The 19,125-nt window shown below is 39.9% G+C and overlaps 1 protein-coding gene across 1 annotated transcript in view; it reads right to left on the reverse strand.

Annotated features, from left to right (window-relative positions):
- Positions 1 to 8,182: 8,182 nt before the first annotated feature.
- PANK1 (pantothenate kinase 1) overlaps positions 8,183 to 19,125 on the reverse strand; it is a 54,850-nt gene continuing 43,907 nt past the window's right edge. The window contains 4 exon segments of the mRNA XM_027595840.2: positions 8,183 to 9,705; positions 12,891 to 13,016; positions 17,575 to 17,698; positions 18,201 to 18,377. Of these exon segments, the coding sequence (XP_027451641.1) occupies positions 9,646 to 9,705; positions 12,891 to 13,016; positions 17,575 to 17,698; positions 18,201 to 18,377 (487 nt within the window). The 3' untranslated portion in view covers positions 8,183 to 9,645.

Consider the following 19,125-nt stretch of genomic DNA (forward strand, 5'->3'; position numbering starts at 1 on the left):
TCTATTTTCTTGCTGATCTTTTTTTTTTTTAAAGATTTATTTATTTATTTTGAGAGAGTGAGAATGAGAGAGAGAGAGAGAGTACATGAGAGGGGGGAGGGTTAGAGGGAGAAGCAGGCTCCTCACTGAGCAGGGAGCCCGATGCGGGACTCGATCCCGGGACTCCAGGATCATGACCTGAGCCGAAGGCAGTCGCTTAACCAACTGAGCCACCCAGGCGCCCCTTGCTGATCTTTTAATTGTTCTGTGCACTATGGGAAGAGGGATATTGAAATCTCCAACTGTTGTTGAATTTTCTATTTCTTCTTCAATTCTACCCATTTTTGCTTCATGTAGTTGGGGGTTATGTTATTATTTTATTTTTAATTATAAAATTTTTTTTCTCACTTGATAATATATCTTTGCCTAAATTCTTATGAGGTAATTTTCAGGGAGTCTTAGAAGAGACTCTGAAATGACAACTATTTTTAAGGACCCATCACTTGATGGGGCTTTATTGACATATCTTCAAGCTCACTACAACACTTTACATATATTAACTGTTTTAATCCTCCTAACACATTTTGTTTGCATTTAACAGTTGAGGAAAGTGAATCACAGAGAAGTTAACTTGCCTAAACTCATACAGCAGGTGGCTCCAGAGTACATCATTGCCTCTTATTCTGCAAGTTCAGATTCCTCCCTCAGCTCCACTCCCAGAATGCTGCAGTCAAGCTTATAGCTCCAGAGAAGAGATGGGACGCACTTTCTCTGAAGGATATCACCAATCCCAGAGAAAAGATCCAAAGATACTGACAGCGGGGCTCTCCAAAGAATTGGCTGAGCCAGATCACCTTACAGTAAAGTCCAATCAACAAGTTCCACCCTGTAATTAAAGTTTCAATCAACTTCTTGTCACACAGCGGAGGATCACAAGACATCTAGGGAAAGCCTCTAAAATGAAAGACAGAGACCAAAACACAGAAAAAAGCAACTTGGAAGAGAGATTATTCAGAGACGTAAAAACATAAAGGACAATGTATCTTTTGAGAAATAAAATATAGGCCACCAAAAAATCAGAGTATGAAAAGAGCTCTTGGGAACTCCAGCATCATGGTAGAAATAGTAGCAATAATAACTCCATAGAAGAGCTGGAAGATAAAGTTGAAATGGAGCAAAAAGATTAAGATGAAAAATAGAAGAAAAACAATAGGAAAATTAGACAACCAGTACAGGAAGTCCAACATGCAACAGGAGTAGTTCCTGAAAGACAGGTCAGAGAGGGGATGGAATTACCAAAAAATAATATAAAAAAATTTCTCAGGGGTGAAGGATACAGATTTCTAGTTTGAAGGAATCCATTATGGAACCAGTTTAGTCAATGAAAATACATTCACACTAAGGCCTATCATTACACATTTTCAAAATCCTGGTGATACAGAGAAGTTTCTTTCAGTAGTTTAAATATTTTTAACCTATTCTCTTATCACTTGTGTGGTCTCTGAGCAGAAGTCCACTGTAAGTCCTAGCTTTGTTCCCCAATATGTACAGTCCCCCCAACTCCTAGTTTCTTTCAAAGTTTTCTCTTTGTCTTTGATTTTCTGCAGTTTGAATAGGATTTACCCAGGCGTAGATTTTTTTGGTATTCATCCTGCTTAAATTATCAAGCTTCCTGGATCTGTGGTTTGGTATTTGTCATTAATTTTGGAAAATTCTCAACCGTTATTACTTCAAATATTTCTTCTTCTCCATTCTCTCTTCTCTTCTGGCATTCTAAGTGTGTGTATGTTATACTGTTTGAAATGTGCCACAGGTCTTGGGCATTCTGTGCTATCTTTCTTATTCTGTTTTCTGTTTGAATTTCAGTTTAGAAGTTTTATTGACATATCTTCAAGCTCACTTATTCTTTCCTTCGCCATGTTTGGTCTGCTGATGAGCCTATCAAAGGCATTCTTCATTTCTGTTGCAACATTTTTAATTTCTAGGATTTCCTTTTGATTCCTCATTAGATTCTTCCATCTCTCTGTTAATATTGCCAGTTATTGTTCTTTTTCCATTAAAGTCCTTAATATATTAATCATATTCACATTGAATTCCCTTGTTGGGAATTCCAAAATCTATGTCATATTGGAGAGATGCTTGGTTGGTCTCTTCAGACTGTTTTTCCTTGCCTCTCAGCATGTCATATAATCTTTTACTGAAAGCTACACAGGATGTATTAAGTAATAGAAACTGAGGTAAGATGGCTTTTAATGTGAGGTTTTTGTGAATCTGGCTAGGAGTTGGGCTGCGTTTAATGTTTGCTGTAGCTGTAAGTACCAGAGGCTTCAAATTCCTCTTGGGTCCTTGTTTTTAACTCTCTATTGTCTTTGAGTTTCCCTAATAAGTTTTTCTTAAATAGAATATGCACCTTACAGCTCCCTTTCAGCTGCAATCCACTGTTATTATACTGAAGCTGTGTTGATGTGGTGGTAGAATATGAGGAGGGGAAGCATCCATAATCTTAAGATGAAATTTGTCTTTCTTTCAGTGGGCCTGTGTCCCTGGGCTGTAGTCTCAAGTGTTTCCCAGCATTCCTGTTTCCTCAGATGTATGTTTTCCCCTCTTCTTCTCCAACAACCCCTCCCCCTCCCCTAGCCTTGGTTGAGATAGGGATGCAAGAGGAAGCTGAAGTTAGGTAATTTCCTCCTCCCAGCCCCATGGGGTGAGATAAGTCTCTGATAAAATCCTGTCCCCTGGAAAGCAGCCCTTTTCATGGAGAGCCCTCTAGATGTATTTCAAAATGGTTACTTTTACTTCTCCCCCTGCCAGAGACACAGGATAATTTTTCTTGGCTCTTCACCATGAGAAGCAGGTGGGATTCCTAGAGGTACAACCCATGAAGTGTGAAGACCCTCCCTAAGATGGCAGGTCCCCAGGAATTTCTCACTCATATGTTAGTCCGCACTCAGCCTCCACCAGTTTGTCAAAATTGCCATTTAAGTGTTCCTACCAGCTTATGGGTGGTAGGTAAATTGATTTCAGCTGTGATTCTTTCTCTTTCTTCCTTTCTTAGATTATTTATTTATTTAATTTATTTATTTGACAGAGAGAAAGAGGGCACAAGCAGGGGGAGAAGCAGAAGGAGTAGGAGAAGCAGGTTCCCCGCTGAGCAGAGAGCCTGATGTGGGACTCGATCCCAGGACCCTGAGATCATGATCTGAGCCAAAGGCAGAGGCTTAATGGACTGAGCCACCCAGGCGCCCCTCAGCTGTGATTTTCTGTATTTATTGTCTCTTCAAATTTCAGTGTGGCAGTTTGCCCTATGACCTCGATTCTCTGATAGGTCCAAGAAAAGTCATTGGTTTTCAGTTTGTTTAGTTTTTTCTTTTTTTTTAAATTTTATTCATTTATTTGTTAGAGAGAGAGAGAGAGAGAGAGCATGAGTGGGGGGGTGGTGAGCAGCAGAGGGAGAGGGAACAAGCTGAGCAAGGAGCCCAACGTGGGGCTCGATCCCAGGACCCCGGGATCACAACCCGAGCCAAAGGCAGATGGGTAACAGACTGAGCCACCCAGGTGCCCCAGCTTTTTTCTTATAAGGATGGCAGTGATGAATTGCAAGCTCTTTACCTGTTAGGGCTGACACCAGAAGTTGAAAAGTTTCTAAAAGCTTCCAGAAAAGAGGGGTAAAATAGTCACATACGAAGATCGGGAACCAGAATGGGCATCAGGCCTTCTCACAGCAGCACTGGAAGCTTGGCAATAATAGGGCTATGCCTTCAGAATTCTGAACAAAAATATCTAATCTAAAATTCTATACTCTGCCAAACTATCAATTGGGTATGAGCGTAGAATAAAAATATTCTTAGTGAGGCGCCTGGGTGGCTCAGTCATTAAGCATCTGCCTTCGGCTCAGGTCATGATCCCAGGGTCCTGGGATCGAGCCCCGCATCGGGCTCCCTGCTTGGCAGGAACCCTGCTTCTCCCTCTCCCACTTCCCCTGCTTGTGTTCCCTCTCTTGCTGTGTCTCTCTCTGTCAAATAAATAAATAAAATCTAAAAATATGTATATTTTTAGAAATTTTTGGACATACAGCTACTCAAACCTTTCCCCTCATCACCCTACCCTTTACTCTGGGAAGCTGCTTTGCTCAGAATAGTGAAATAAAACAAGACCAGCAGCCAATGTTGAAAATGAGTTCTTGATAAAAATACATCTAGGCATCATTGGTTGGAATGCTGAGCATACCCCTCTCCAAAATCCTCCAACCAAGACAGTCCCTGTGGCTATGAGTCTTAGCTACAACCCTGGTGGTCTGACATGTCCAAGTACCCTTTTCCTGCCCTTGGCTTTGTCTTTACACCTGAGAAAGTACCATGTGTCATGAATAAAGTGTAAAGAGAAAGAAGGGAAAAAAACAAAAAAGAAAACATGGGTACTGCTACTTTTTTCATAGTCTTCTGGAACTATTTAACTTTTTAGATTATATGCATATAAAACTTAGTGAAATTTTAAAAAAATACTTAAATGTAAGAAGATGAATTCTAACTGCAGACTGGTTGAGAATTCTTTGGTGACATCATTAACTGAAATCACCTCAATTAATTCTAGTTTGGAATGTTTGGGGTTTACCTGATAGAGTGAGCATAAAAAGAGGCAAAGACTTTTAATACAAATTTTCTTTTATTTTTGTATCGCAAGTGATGAATACTTATAAACTAACCTTTTAAAGTTGACCATAAAAGGCACTACATAAATGGTTACACTGTGGCATCACCAATATAACACCTTTTGGAAAATGAAACAAATAATTGAGGTCATTGCAGGAAGCTCCTGGCTTGGTTAAAAAAAAAAATCCAGTGTCAATATCGTAAGTAGATTCAAAAAGTGCTGTGTGTCAGACTTGGTGTGCTCTGGAAACCACGAAATGACTCTGGCCACGACAAAGGCATTGACAATAAAGATTCAAGTGAACAGCTTAAATAATACTGTTTTGTGAAATAAGGGAGTAGTACAAAGGGGGCATTATTAAATTAATCTATTGTTTCACGTAACATACGATTTTAAATTCATATGGGAACTAAATTAAATATTCTAAGTAAAATAAAAAGAAAATGAATTAGCTCTCAGACTCTTTCCCAAAAACATCCTTCATTTTCATTGAGGAGGTAGTAATGAGTGAAAGCAAGAAACACCTGAGGGTCATTCCTCAAATGCTGAGGCCATGATTTCATATTTTTATCTCACGCCCAGCTTACTAAGGAAGTCCCTTGGTTTCCTCTCTGCCACATCACCCTGTTTCTTCCCTTCACAGCATTGATCACTAACTGCTATTTTCCTGTTTATTTGTTGGCTCATGTCCTCATGAGGATGGAAGCCCGATGGAAGGAGGGATTTTGCTGTCCTACGACTGAATGTCTCCCAAAAGTTACCCAATCAATGCCTCCCAGATCATAAGCATTTAGTAAAAATTAAATTGGTGAAGAGTGAATCACGAGCACCTGGTAGACCCAGTAGAAAATGTGCATTAATTCAATTTTTCTCACAAATTTGGGGTCATCGGATCACTGGGAGGAAAAGGGCCTTCACTCCAAACAATTCTGGCAAGGGATAGAGTTAATAGTGATCATTGATGTTGAAATCTTCCTAGTCACTAAATAGAATCATAGCAGGGCTTTAGCTATTAGCAGCCTTGGTCCTGTGGGAAAATTCTCAAGACCTTATATAACCCCCTTAGTTATAGAGAAATGTGGTCCACTAAGCAGCTGCTGTATGAGGTTGGACACAATAGAGGAACTAAAGTAAACATGATAATAAAAATGGTGTTATGTATTCAAAAGCACAATAACTGGTTTGCTCATTAACCTCAGTAGGACATTTTGCTCTATTATCACTTTGAAGCCAGATTAATTCTAGCTTCACTTTACTTGAAACCCTTTGATGGCTCTGCACTGACTACAGAAAACACCAGAATCTTTAGCATGGAATATGAGTCCTTCCATAATCTGGCTGGTTTCCTCTCTCCCGGTATCTGGTTTTGCTCTCACTAACCAAGGCTCCAGCAGATGCAAACAGCTTCTAATTCCCTGAATAACCTGACTACTGTTTCTTCTCTCAATGCCTCTCTCACCCTGCTCTCTCTGCTTGGGAAGCCCCCATCTCCAGGCCCACTTGGTGGTCTCCACTCATTGGTTAAGACTCTATGGAAACTTCTTGAGCCCTCTCCTCCAGGAGAAGTGACCAATTCCTCCTTCATGTGCAGCCTCTACCCTCACATACAGACCTCATATTGGGCCTGGCCCATGGCTACTCCCCAAACTGCATTTCCCGTCACTCTTCCCATTGTTTACTCCACACACACTGGAATTCTTGCAGTTCCTCAAAACCTTCATTCTCATTTGCCAGGAGTAAAAAATGTTCTCCCAGGTGTGCTCCCAACTTCATCGGACTGCTCAAATGTCTCCTCTTGTAGGAGAAGTTGTCTTTGACCACTCTACCAAAGAAGTTTCTTCCCTTCCACTTTCTAACTACAACTACCTCCTCTCTAGCCCTTTACCTTACCTCATTTTCTCCTTGTAGTACTGACCTAGCATGATCTACTTCATGATTATCTGTCTTCCTTCTAGAATGTAAGCTCTGTGAGGATGGGTCTTTGTTTTGTTCACTGCTGTACATATTGGTGAATGAATGAATGACACCCGTGATACTTTATAACCTGAACTGGTTTGAGACCTGTCTCCCTTGCTGAACAGCAGGAGTTATAGCCAAATCCTCTCGTTTTCCTCAGCTCCTTCCTGGCACAAAGTAACTTCTTATTCCTTGTATGACCAGATGATGTCAAGCATAAATTACCTGTAACAACAGTTACCAACAAAGGGACTCTGAACCCATATATACTACCTAACCTGAAGAATACAACCATAACCTCCCCAATCCCTTTATCTAAAATTCTTGGGACCAGATTTCTTTCAAAATTCAGAATTGTTCACTCCTTAACACCCCTAGTAGGGTCTGGGGCAGTACCCCATCATCAAACACATTAGTAGCTTTGCAGCAAAACATGCGAAGAATCCTACAGAGTATGATAAATACTGCTCAAGTCAGCTTTTTCTGTCAAGTGACTGTAAGGCTACATTTTAAGAGTTTGGAATTTTGGAATTGTGGACACAGAGCTGTGGACATGTACTAGCATAGGGAGATCTGTATCCCTGTGTTAAAATAGGTTCCCCACATTCTAGAAGGTTAGTTATCACTGATTTCACACGTTAGTTTAAGACATCTATTTTTCTTTTCCCAGTAGCTACCATTTACTATTTGCCAGCCTTTGTGCCAAGCTCTTTAAATATGGAGGTGAAAACTGTTTGCTCTATTTTATGAATGAGGAAGCTAGGGTTTAGAGAGAGGGTTAGTGGCTTGCCCACACAGGTAGGCAATGGCTGAGTGAGATCCACACTGAAGCTGTCTCACAATCAAAAGCCATGCTCTAGACTACCTGACCATCTTGAATTCACAAGTTCAAGATAAAAATTCTTTAGTCTTGTCAAGTTTCTTCTTAATGTTGAGCCAAAGGAAAGTCCCTATGATTCAAGTGAATGTAAAAATCCTCAGGCTATAAGTTTCTCATTATAAAAAAAGGCTGGCAATAGGTAGCCAACATTTACTGATATTTGTATAGTGGAAGAATTGATTTCCTCAGCTAAACCAATGTCTTACACATTTGCAATGAAAGATCAAGTGATTCCAGATAATTAAAAAATTATATAATTACATTAACTTGCCCTGATTTCTTTTGCAGAACCATAATCCAAGGTCTACGATTACCTGACAGAGGAGAGTAGTACTGATAGAAGGGAATAGTCAAAAAAGGCACTAATGTAGATCATATGTACATTTTTACACTTATCTTTTTCAAGAACATCTTTGAATTTTTTTAAGCCAGGTGGAAGTTAATAAAATGTATTTGTGATGACCAAATTTTGAAAAATTTTTTGAATTACCAAATATAGTAATAATATTTTGGCAATGAGTCAGTTGTATAAGAACAATAAAGCTATTTTAAAAAAAATCTCTGCATAGAGTTACAGCTTCAATTGAAGACACCCTTATAGGAAAGCCTCAAATTATGAAATGTAGGGTAGCAAAAATACAACACATTCATTTTATGGTACAAAAGCAGATAATATGGACATGAAGATTAAGAAATGAAAATAACATATACACTAAAAACATCACAACAGAAACAGGCTTTATTTCAACCAGACAAGTGAACACTTCAGTTAACATCACGTTCTTCAAGACTTGAAGATATGGCAATTAAAGATGGTGCTCAGGAGGCAGAAAAGGAAAGATTCATCATGGAGGAATTGCACTGCCTTGAAAAATCCCTTTCAACAATATGCTCAATTCAAAAGATTAATCAGTTCTAAATCATTAGACCTCATGCGTTTCAATATTTGTACAAGACTCTCATTTGAAAGTTACCCATCGGTTCCAATGACATCTTTCAAAAAAGAAAAAAAATATGTATAGAGAGATCAGTATCATGATTTTTTTTTAATATTAGAAACTGGGATTGAAATACAGTTTTCAGTTTGAAATATTTCAAATGAAAAAATGTTATTATTTAAGATGCCTTGTTACAAAGCTCCTATGTACATACGTGTACAAAACAAATAGGTATTATTACCTGACACCTCAACCCATGACTTCTCCCCCCATCTCCCAATGTGAATAGTTAATCTAGTGGGAGACTTTACCTGGGAAGTTCCAAAGTCCTGCATAAGGATTTGCTGCCACTCATAGGCTGGGCATGAGTGAGGACATTTCATCAGAGAAACATTTCAATTTAATATAACCTAACAGAAAATAAATCCAACAAAACATTGCATATTCGTAAGGGTTAAGACAAAATTGCATAACATTTTCAACTTTCGCCTGACTCATAAAATTCATGAACACTTTCAGAGTTTTCTCATCAAGGGCACTTTCGAGAGCTTTCAATCTCGTGCTTAACTTTGTATCGAGTTGGTCAGCACCTTGATTGATATGAACAATTAGGTTAAAGAAAGGTATGGGGGGGGAGAGGGAGTCATTTGAGGACAGAAACAGGGGGAAGGACTCTCTTTCTCCATAAGAGACTCCAACAGAAAAAAAAAACCAACAAGACAACAAAAGGCATATAAACAAACAAACAAAATTGTGTTCACAGTAAAACATGCCAGATTTGTAGTTTCATTTGAAACCAACAGCAAATCATGAAACGTCATGAAGAATATAAGTAAAGGTAGAATCTCCTAGAGTAATTGCTAAATGAAGTTAAAATTACCACACTGATCAGTAAACCCCAGAAGAAAAATAAACAGCACTTACATTTCAGGTCCTTCCTACACATCATACAACTTTTCAAGGTTAATGCATAAAATTCGTAGGTTTGGCCTCGCTGCACAAATGTTTTTTTTTTTTTTAAAAATACAGTGTACAGAAAAACTCTTGTATTCCCCATTTTGAATCATCAGCTCAAAACCCAGGAGTAAAAGATCAGTTAGAAGGATTTTAAATTATTTACAAATCCAGCAGGTTCATCTGCCATAATGGCTTGGCTTCCGTCCCACAGCGGCATCTACCTCCTCCGGCGGCAACTCTCAGTTCTCTGTTTTCACAGAAGGTTCTTCCATCCACTGGTCATCACTACTGGTCATCAGTCATCTTGAACAGTTCCAGCAGCGCCCCAACAGCCCCGAAGTAACCCTACAAAAGCAACAGGAAAACTTGCACACGATGATCTCCAAACAGCCAAATGCTTACTGTGTTTAATAATTCTAGGAAAGCTGCTCCCTACTGTTGTAGGTAAAAAAAACCCTAAAAGCTGAACTCTGCCATGCACCATAGAATAATAGTCATAATATTTATTAGATATACCTGTTTTTCTATCTTAAATAAGTTAACGGCTGTAAATAAAGCGCTTAGGGAAATGCCTGGCACTCAGTGTGTGCTACACGAATGCTGGAATTGTTAGAATTACAATGATTGCATTTTAATCTGTGCCATGGCAAAATTCATACTATGAACCCCATTTCACTGATGAGAAATGGAAGGTAATAAAGTAAATTTCCCTTTCAGGGTTACACACTTGTGCCAGGGCTCAACCCCAAATCTGTCTGACTTCAAAGTTGTATCTCACAGGTGAGAACTTAAAGCTTCCCTCAGCAGATCTCGAAAGGCATCTAAATCAGCCGGAGCTGCACTTTGCTCATCTGTAAAATAAAAGCCCATGTTTTTGTGAAAGTGAAAGGAACTGAAAAATAAAAATGTTTAGAGAACTTGGTTTCCAAAAGGTCTGAGACTCCACGCCTGTTGCCTGACTCAAGAGTCACCAACCCAAATGGGTGGCTGCGTGCCAGTACTGGCAGTTATGTGATAGGATCTCTGCTTTGGCTGCTGCCAGCTAACATTTCTTGAGGCCTCATTATATGCTAAAAATTGTTCTAAGCACTTTACATGAATTTATTTAATCTTCACAATAACCTTATGAGACAAATATTATTATCACCCTACGTTACAAAAGCTAAAACAAAGATGGAGAGGTAGAGTCATTGTCTAAAGACTCCTAGTCAGTCAAGAGGCTGTGTCTTCACTGCTTGGCTGATGACTTCTCAATCCTGTTAGTTGAATGAATGAGACTCCGTCAGTGAGGACTCCTGAGGCAGGGCAGGAAAACTGCCCCACAAGCGCCTCCCAAAAGTTCTCTCTCCACAGTATCCTCCAGGAAGGCTTGCCTAAGCCAGACAGAATTTAAGAATGCAGAGCCCTTTCTGAGAGATCTTTACAAGGGGCTATAAAAACGCTCCACTTTTATTGGCTATAAAGACCGAGTTATGACACGTGCATAACAAAGCCAAGCCACAGTCCACAGAGGCCTAGGATTGTACAAGTTAATGTAGGTGACTGTGTTTTTACCTACAGAAGTGAGTTTCCCCAAAATGTTGGATCTCACTCCCTATTTTACACCAACTAACTCCCCATGTGACCTCGTGGATGGTTTTTAATCCCTGATGGCTCCCAGAGTTTGTTTTCTGCCTTAGTTGAAGAGAATCTGGATTTAGGCTTGCCAGATAAAATATAGATAAATGCCAGATAAAATAACTGTGTCCTGTATTTTTTTTTTTAAAGATTTTATTTATTTATTTGACAGAGAGAGACACAGCGAGAGAGGGAACACAAGCAGGGGGAGAGGGAGAGGGAGAAGCAGGCTCCCCGCCGAGCAGGGACCCCGATGCGGGGCTCGATCCCAGGACCCTGGGATCATGACCTGAACCGAAGGCAGACGCTTAATGACTGAGCCACCCAGGCGCCCCTGTGTTCTGTACTTTTAATCACTAAATATGGCAACCCTAGCTGAACTGGAACAGTGGTTTTTCTTTTTTCATTTTAACTGCTTTTTAAAAGCTGAGGTACTTTTTCCTTTTTCAAACAAAATCTTACATGGAAACGATAAATAAGTAGGTAAAAAGGGAGGTGCTCTGGTTGGGGGGAGGGGAGGTGAAAATTCTGGGACTCCATTCCCCTCACCCCCCAAAAGTTCTATGACTCCATGCTTTAAGCCTGCTTAAAAAAAACAGGCTTTCTTTAGTATTAAGTTCTATCACTGGGCCTTAACTATTTAGTATTTAAATTCCTATTGTCTTATCTGCATTAAGAAAACAAAACATGGGCCTAGGAAACTCTAAATAACTTGTAAATACATGGGCAGCTTTTCAGATAAATAATTTGGTTTGAAGATGAGAAAAATGCCAGAGTAGTTACTCATTACAAGTTTGTGATACTAGTTCTCTCAAAGTTTTTTTCTACTACAATACACACCAGGGATTAGGAACCTGCCCTGATAAACAAACAGTTGCTCTCTACAGTACTGATTTTAAAGAAGGTGGCAGAGGCGGTAGGGAAGAGAAAGGTCCCTCACCTACTCTTAGAAATCTGATTTATAGGATTGTAGAAACTTGACAGAAGGGACTCTCTCAATTAACTGATGTTCATATCCTCTGCAGACAGGCTGCTAATGCCTAAGGATACCAGCCTCTCTGGGCCACCAGGCTCCTCTGAGCAACCCCCGCACTTCTGTTCTCACCAGTACAGTTGTCTGCTTGCCAAGAGTCAGCTGTGTTTATCCTCAGATTTGTTTATGACAGTTTTATGTTAATGTCATAATCTAAGTTAATACCTAAACCAATAAAAAGAGTACAAAATAAATTGGTCACTTATATGAAAATCCAGTTAAATTCTCAAAAAAGATTGAAAAAGGCAGTCACAAACCATTACTCTCTACTTAGGTGGATCCCGATACACAGGAATGGTTGAGGGAAAAATCTAGAAGCATTATGCAACCAGAGCGCTTCATAGGTATCTTTAATCTCTTGATCCATTTTAAAGAAATAAATCAGAAATCAAAGAAGGCATATAATATTTGTGGATTATGAAAAAAAGGATAACAGCAGAACCCATGGTCAAAAATGGGCCTTGGTCCTACATCAAAGAAATTGATGAGTGAATGAACATTTATGTTTTATGTTAAAATGGTTAAAGTAGAGAGATATTTTTTAATGATTACCCATTTTGGCTGATTTTTTTTTTAAATTAAAAAATTTTTTAAGATTTCATTTATTTATCTGACAGAGAGAGAAGCAGCAAGAGAGGGAATACAAGCAGGGGGAGTGAGAGAGGGAGAAGCAGGCTTCCTGCTGAGCAGGGAGCCCCATGCAGGGCCTGAACCCCGGACCCTGGGATCATGACCTGAGCCGAAGGCAGACGCTTAACGACTGAGCCACCCAGGCGCCCCTCTACTTGACCAATTTTAAAACTGAGGGACTCACTCCGCAGTTAGACAAAGCCAAATACACTCCATGTAGGACAGCTAAGTCCATGCAGACTTGACCTACCTCATGTTCCAAAAACAGAGCTTTTAGCTGTCCTTTGGACCAAAAATCCATTGCATATGCTAGCAGCTTCATGGAGACCATATTGATTCTGAGAAAGTTCCCAACAAACACAACTCTGTCAATATTCTGGAAAAAAAAAGTTAAGGAACAATTAAATAATGGTATAAAAATAGCACTTAGTAAAGACCCAATGTTCCATACTTCACTGTACTCCCAGGACTTTGCAGAGTCAATTTGTTTCTTAAGTGAAATTATTTCAGCATTTCCAAGATGAAGTCGAACAAACTTCACAGTGCATTCCAAAGAACAAAAGGGTGAGATTCTGGCTGGGTGAGGCAGAGACTTATATTGGGCTTATTTGCAAGTGTTATGTCAGATTGACTTAGGCCTGACATGAAATTCAGCTACCAACACACATATAAAATTTTAACTGGAGTTCAAGTTCAGCTAAATTTGCCTTTGCATTCCTTTCAATTCCCCCAACTTCCAACTATAAACTATTATAACCAACTCATAAATAAAATGGCCATGGCATGGGCTATTCAACTAACAAGTTTGCTCAGTTTGCTCTATGCCAAACACCAGAATACAAAAAGAAACAATTCCCAGTCTCTATCCTTGGGCTATATGATGGACAATCCTGTTTGGTCAACATGTGGGTTGAAATATGGTAACGAAAAATACGTCTATACTTTTGTTGACATGGATATGGGTTTGCATTCTGCACACACACAACACTGAGCTCAGCCTGTCTACCACCCACTCACTCACAGAGCCAGTTGCTATGGTCACTTATGCCAAAGGAAGGGAGTCCCAGAAGCTGGCATTCTTTTCTGTTCAGTCTATCAAGAGTCATCAGGATCTAGGAATATGGCCTCTTAACTGTCTCAAGTTTTGACAATGTAAATTGATAAGCCCATTAACTACTGTGAATATTTTCTATGGGTGGAGGTGTGGGAAGTGGTTTTATTTTTTTTAAAGATTTTATTTATTTATGTGACACACAGAGAGAGATAGCAAGAGAGAGAGAGAAAGAGAGGGAGAGAGCACAAGCAGGGGGAGCGGCAGGCAGAGGGAGAAGCAGGCTTCCTGCATGAGCAGGGAGCCCGATGTGGGGCTCGATCCCAGGATCCTGGGATCATGACCTGAGCTGAAGGCAGCGGTTTAACCAACTGAGCCACCCAGACGCCCCTGGGAGGTGGTTTTAATAAGTTTCCACAAATAAGAACGGTAGCTACAAACTGCCCAGACTGAGATGTGACAAGAAACACTCAAGAGGAACTCAGATTAAAGAAGAATTTAATTAAATTTAGGAGTTTTACTTTTCCCCCTAAAACAAGGGAGTCCAATGTAGGACTTCCTCAAAGCCCCAGGCCTGCATTAGTCTGGTAATGAGCCAGAAGGAATAGAATGCAATAAAAGCTGATGGACATTCTTTATTTCAAATAAATTCCAGGTGGGTCAAAGATATGACTGTGGGGGAAAGAAAGAAGAAAGAAAGAAAGAAAGAAAGAAAGAAAAAGAAAAAGAAAGAAAGAAAAGAAAGAAAAAGAAAGAAAGAAAGAAAGAAAGAAAGAAAGAAAGAAAGAAAGAAAGAGAGAGAGAAAGAAAGAAAGAAAGAAAGAAAGAAAGAAAGAGAGAAAGAAAGGGAGAGAGAGAGAAAGAAAGGGAGAGAGAGAGAAAGAAAGAAAGAAAGAAAGAAAGAAAGAAAGAAAGAGAGAGAGAAAGAAAGGGAGAGAGAGAGAAAGAAAGGGAGAGAGAGAAAGAAAGAAAGAAAGAAAGAAAGAAAGAAAGAGAGAGAGAAAGAAAGGGAGAGAGAGAAAGAAAGGGAGAGAGAGAAAGAAAGAAAGAAAGAAAGAGAGAAAGAAAGAGAGAAAGAAAGGGAGAGAGAGAGAAAGAAAGGGAGAGAGAGAGAAAGAAAGAAAGAAAGAAAGAAAGAAAGAAAGAAAGAAAGAGAGAAAGAAAGGGAGAGAGAGAGAAAGAAAGGGAGAGAGAGAAAGAAAGAAAGAAAGAAAGAAAGAAAGAGAGAGAGAAAGAAAGAGAGAGAGAGAGAGAGAAAGAAAGAAAGAAAGAAAGAAAGAGAGAGAGAGAAAGAAAGAAAGAAAGAAAGAAAGAAAGAAAGGGAGAGAGAGAGAAAGAAAGGGAGAGAGAGAGAAAGAAAGAAAGAAAGAAAGAAAGAAAGAAAGAAAGAAAGAAAGAAAGAAAGAAAGAAAGAAAGGAAGGAAGGAAGGAAGGAAGGAAGGAAGGAAGGAAGGAAGGAAGGAAGGAAGGAAGGAAGGAAGGAAGGAAGAGAAGAAAAAAAGAAAGAATAAAGGAAAAAAAGACTAGAAGAAACGACAGAATTCTTTTTTAAAAATAACATTGAAGTAGGGAAAATATAACACTCGCATGTATTATCATGTAAAAAAGCATGAGGCAATGTTTCCAGAAGTACATACTGAAGTATGTAAGGTAGACTGATATAACCTCTGGGATTTGCTTTCGAATACGTTAGTAAAAAAGAGAAGAAGAGAAGGAGGAAGAGACAGAGGCAGAGGGAGGAGGAAAAAGAAAACAGATAAAGCATGTGTGGCACAGTTTTGTTAACTGTTGATTCGGGTTAACAGCTATAAGGAGGTTCTTCATACTATTGTGCTCTTTTATGTATATTTACCAATTTTCATAATAAAAGGTTGATACACAACCGAAGCAAGACATAAAATAATACGTAGAGGGTGAATTGTATGAGATGTGACTATATCTCATAAAATTGTTTAAAAAGCAAGAATGTGATATAGAGTTTGCTGCCTGGAAGGATATGTTTCTGCTATATTGCAGACAATACAGAATAAGATGCCAAAAGTGAAAAACATTGGCTACCTTGAGTAAGGCTAACATTGTAGGACAGGTGCAAACAGTTACCCACTTCCCTGCACATCCTTCTGGTGTCTTTAGAACTCTGTATTACGTGTTTGTATTTTCTACTCAAAACTGAATAAAAAATTCAGTGTTGATGGAGAAGCATTTTACAGGATTCCAATAATCACAGTTAAAAAAAAAAAATCTTAAGAGTCAGTAAATGTGGTGTCTCTCTATGCAACAGGGGAGCTCAAGGACTCTCCACTCAGCCAGTCCAGTGCCCTTAGCAATGACTGAAGCTTGCGTTTTGACTCTCACAGGAGAATGGCCGCCACTTCCGGGTGTGCCCACAGGGAGCATGCGCTGGCAGGACGCCAGCCAGTGAAGCCCTTGCCGGAAGTGATCGGTGATTCCTCTCACTGGTCATACTTTCAAACTACCGTTTTTGCTATACTCCAACAATATATGGTATTGAAATTGAAATCAAAAGTGAAAAATAAAATCCGTTGCCATCCCCCTAAAGTGAATATGATCATTGTAAAAAGGCCCCCTGCTGGCTCACTCAAGGTCTGTGGAAAGCAGGGGAAAGTGTATCTACCACTTTGTGGGGCAGGGGACGTTGGGGCTCATTGACCTTTGAGAGTGCACGAGGACAGCCCACAATACACACATTAGTCAGGCCTTGTTTGGCTACTTGGAAAAACTCCCTTGAAAGGTTAATGTCAAAAAATAAATCCTCTGTTAAAATGAGTCCTGTGACCGAAGTGGACTTTGAAAGGCACATGTCTGGGATACATTTTTTCTTTGCATTTCAGCCTTGCATTTGAACTCCATCTCACACGGGGACATAAAAAGTGGTGACCCTGAGCCACAGACCAGAGAGATATTCTACTCAACGTTGTAAAGGAGCGTGTTTCTCTCGTAACCCCAGAGGTCCAAGGCAGGACTGGCACTGCCCACCATCAAGATCGCCTCTTGCCCTGTTTAAGCCCCCACTGCTCGACCAGGATGGGACAGGAGGTGGTTTCTGCAGAACCTGTAATGTTCTATTTCTTGAGCCAAGTGATGGCTACACAGGTGTGTGTGTGAAAATCCAAGCTGGCTACACACTTCGGGTTTGACCTCTTCTGTGTTTCTATTAAAATTATATTTTTAAAAACTCTATTACTGAGGAGACTATGCTTCTTTAACCCTTCTATTACCTGTTGCCTGTCTCAACCCCTTTCTTGTCTTCCTAACACAACTCAGTGAGAGCTGTTGTACTTTACATGTCTTCTGTTCCAGAAAAGGGTTCTAGTTTCCCAGAGGAATTTTGCAGTGTTTCAAAACACGTTCACAAAGCTTTGTCACCAGCTCCACCCCTTCTTGTGCCTGGGGCTCTGGCTGGCCTCAGCTGTAGCAAGCTCTCTATGCTTTGATAGCCCTGTACAATGCTGCTTGAACTCCATGCCACAAGGCAACACTGTAAAGAAGCTGAAAGCAGAGAGAATATCGAATATTGCAAGTGGAGCGTTTTACCGGCAATTAGTTGCAAGGATGCGCCAAGCTTTCCCTCACACTTTGGTAGATGGGTGGTAATAATGACGGTCAGAGTCTATAGCATGCGTTGTGATTTTACCTGGACTCTGTGGTTGGATGGATTATTATTTATTATCCAGTGCCTACTTAAAATAAGATACATATTCTACTCCATTCCCCCAAACACACCCCTCATGTTCTACAAGATGTGACTAGGACAAAGGGCAGGTTTCCCAAGGATCTATCATTTTGTAAGGGTCAACAGTTTTGCATGGCTAAAGATGATGTGTATGAATGACACAAGGCTTCCTCTGGATTAAGGCCTTACCTCATTCAATGCACACATCCGAGCAATGGAGCCAATGTTGTTGGTGATGGTGACCAGTGTGGCTCGGGCGAGGTCTTCCTTGCTGATGGAATCTCGCTTTTCCTTACTCATCATGTTGCCAAAGCTATGTTGGAAATATTAGCGAGAGTATTCAAAATCATCCTTAGGCAGGCCCCACGCTTCCACCAAAGTACTGTGGAAAGCTTTATGAATAACTCTGTTAAAATTTAAATGACCTGATTTGGCTACCATGTTTTACAAGCAGACAGGATTACAATATGAATGGCTGGTTGCCCTTTTTTTTTTTAATAGGGGCAAAGTAGCATGGCTATTAATGGGAAAAAAATTTTTTTAATGCTCTCTAGATATATTGACAAGAATGGAACAGGGGAAACTGTTGCAGTATTCCAGAACCTTCTTTCAAAGCTGCCCTATTTTAAGTACAAGCATCAGGGGCTAAACATTTCAATGCTTCATAAAGGGTGGGAGATCAAGTCTGAGCTCCAATAACCATAGATACTTGCACCAGGCTGGTGGGTTGACATTTTAAAAACAATTAAGTGAATGGCCAGGGTGGAGAGGTTGCCTTGTTCACACGCTACTGCTCCTAGCTACTTCGTCTCTACCTTGATGCTACAGCAGATCCTTGAAGGCCAAATCGTTCATAGTCTCCTCCGTAAATGTCCTTCACCAGCTTATCAACATTGGTGCTGTCGCCTTTAGCTGCCATTTCCAGAGCTTCTTCAAAGGTCTCACAACCAGTCAGCAAGCAACATAGGCCTAGGAATGTTCCACCTCCAAGACTGAAGGAACAATAAGGTTTATTTTTAAATTTTACTTTATGATATGCCCATCCAAGTCCCCAACTACATCAAGATCACTAATATGGGTTAATAAAAACAGGAGGAGAAAAACAAAGGGGCACTTGAATTAAAGTGTAGGGTGCAGCACAGTCTTAGGGTAGATTGGATTTTTTTTTAAAAAAGGGCAGAGACTAAAAAGGAACATCAAGGAAAACTTGCCCTTGAATTTAAGAACAAAACCAGAGAAAGACTCTCACTGATTTCCGTTGTGAGACCTTCAGCTAGCTGCTAAACTAAGTACCTCATTCAGTCTTCTCACCTATAAAATGGGGCCAAATTCAGGATCTCTCTTATTTGGGTGGTCTGAAAGCAGCAAATAACCAGAGAAATAACTGCTATGAAAAAAAAACGTAGCTGAATACAAATACTTGGAAAAAGAACCCACATATACATGAAGTTCACAATGCAGAGCCAGACTGACCCAGGGCTGCTAGGAACAGCCAGTCCAGAGCCTCTATCTTTTACCTTGACCTCGATCCTCTAGCAGACATAATCTCATTGAAACTTCTCAGAAATTTCTAGAAGGAAACCACTGATTGCTCACACACTGGGTTTTTTTTTTCTGTAGACTATGGAAAAGGTTATTAATATTTTACTTACTATCCAATAGTCAAAAATAGTAACAAAGGTCATAAAACGGTTTCAATGCTCAACTATGTTTTAAAAAGCTTTCAGTCACTTTGGGGAA

Source organism: Zalophus californianus, chromosome 15 (assembly GCF_009762305.2).
Source record: "Zalophus californianus isolate mZalCal1 chromosome 15, mZalCal1.pri.v2, whole genome shotgun sequence".
Taxonomy (NCBI): Eukaryota; Metazoa; Chordata; class Mammalia; order Carnivora; family Otariidae; genus Zalophus; species Zalophus californianus.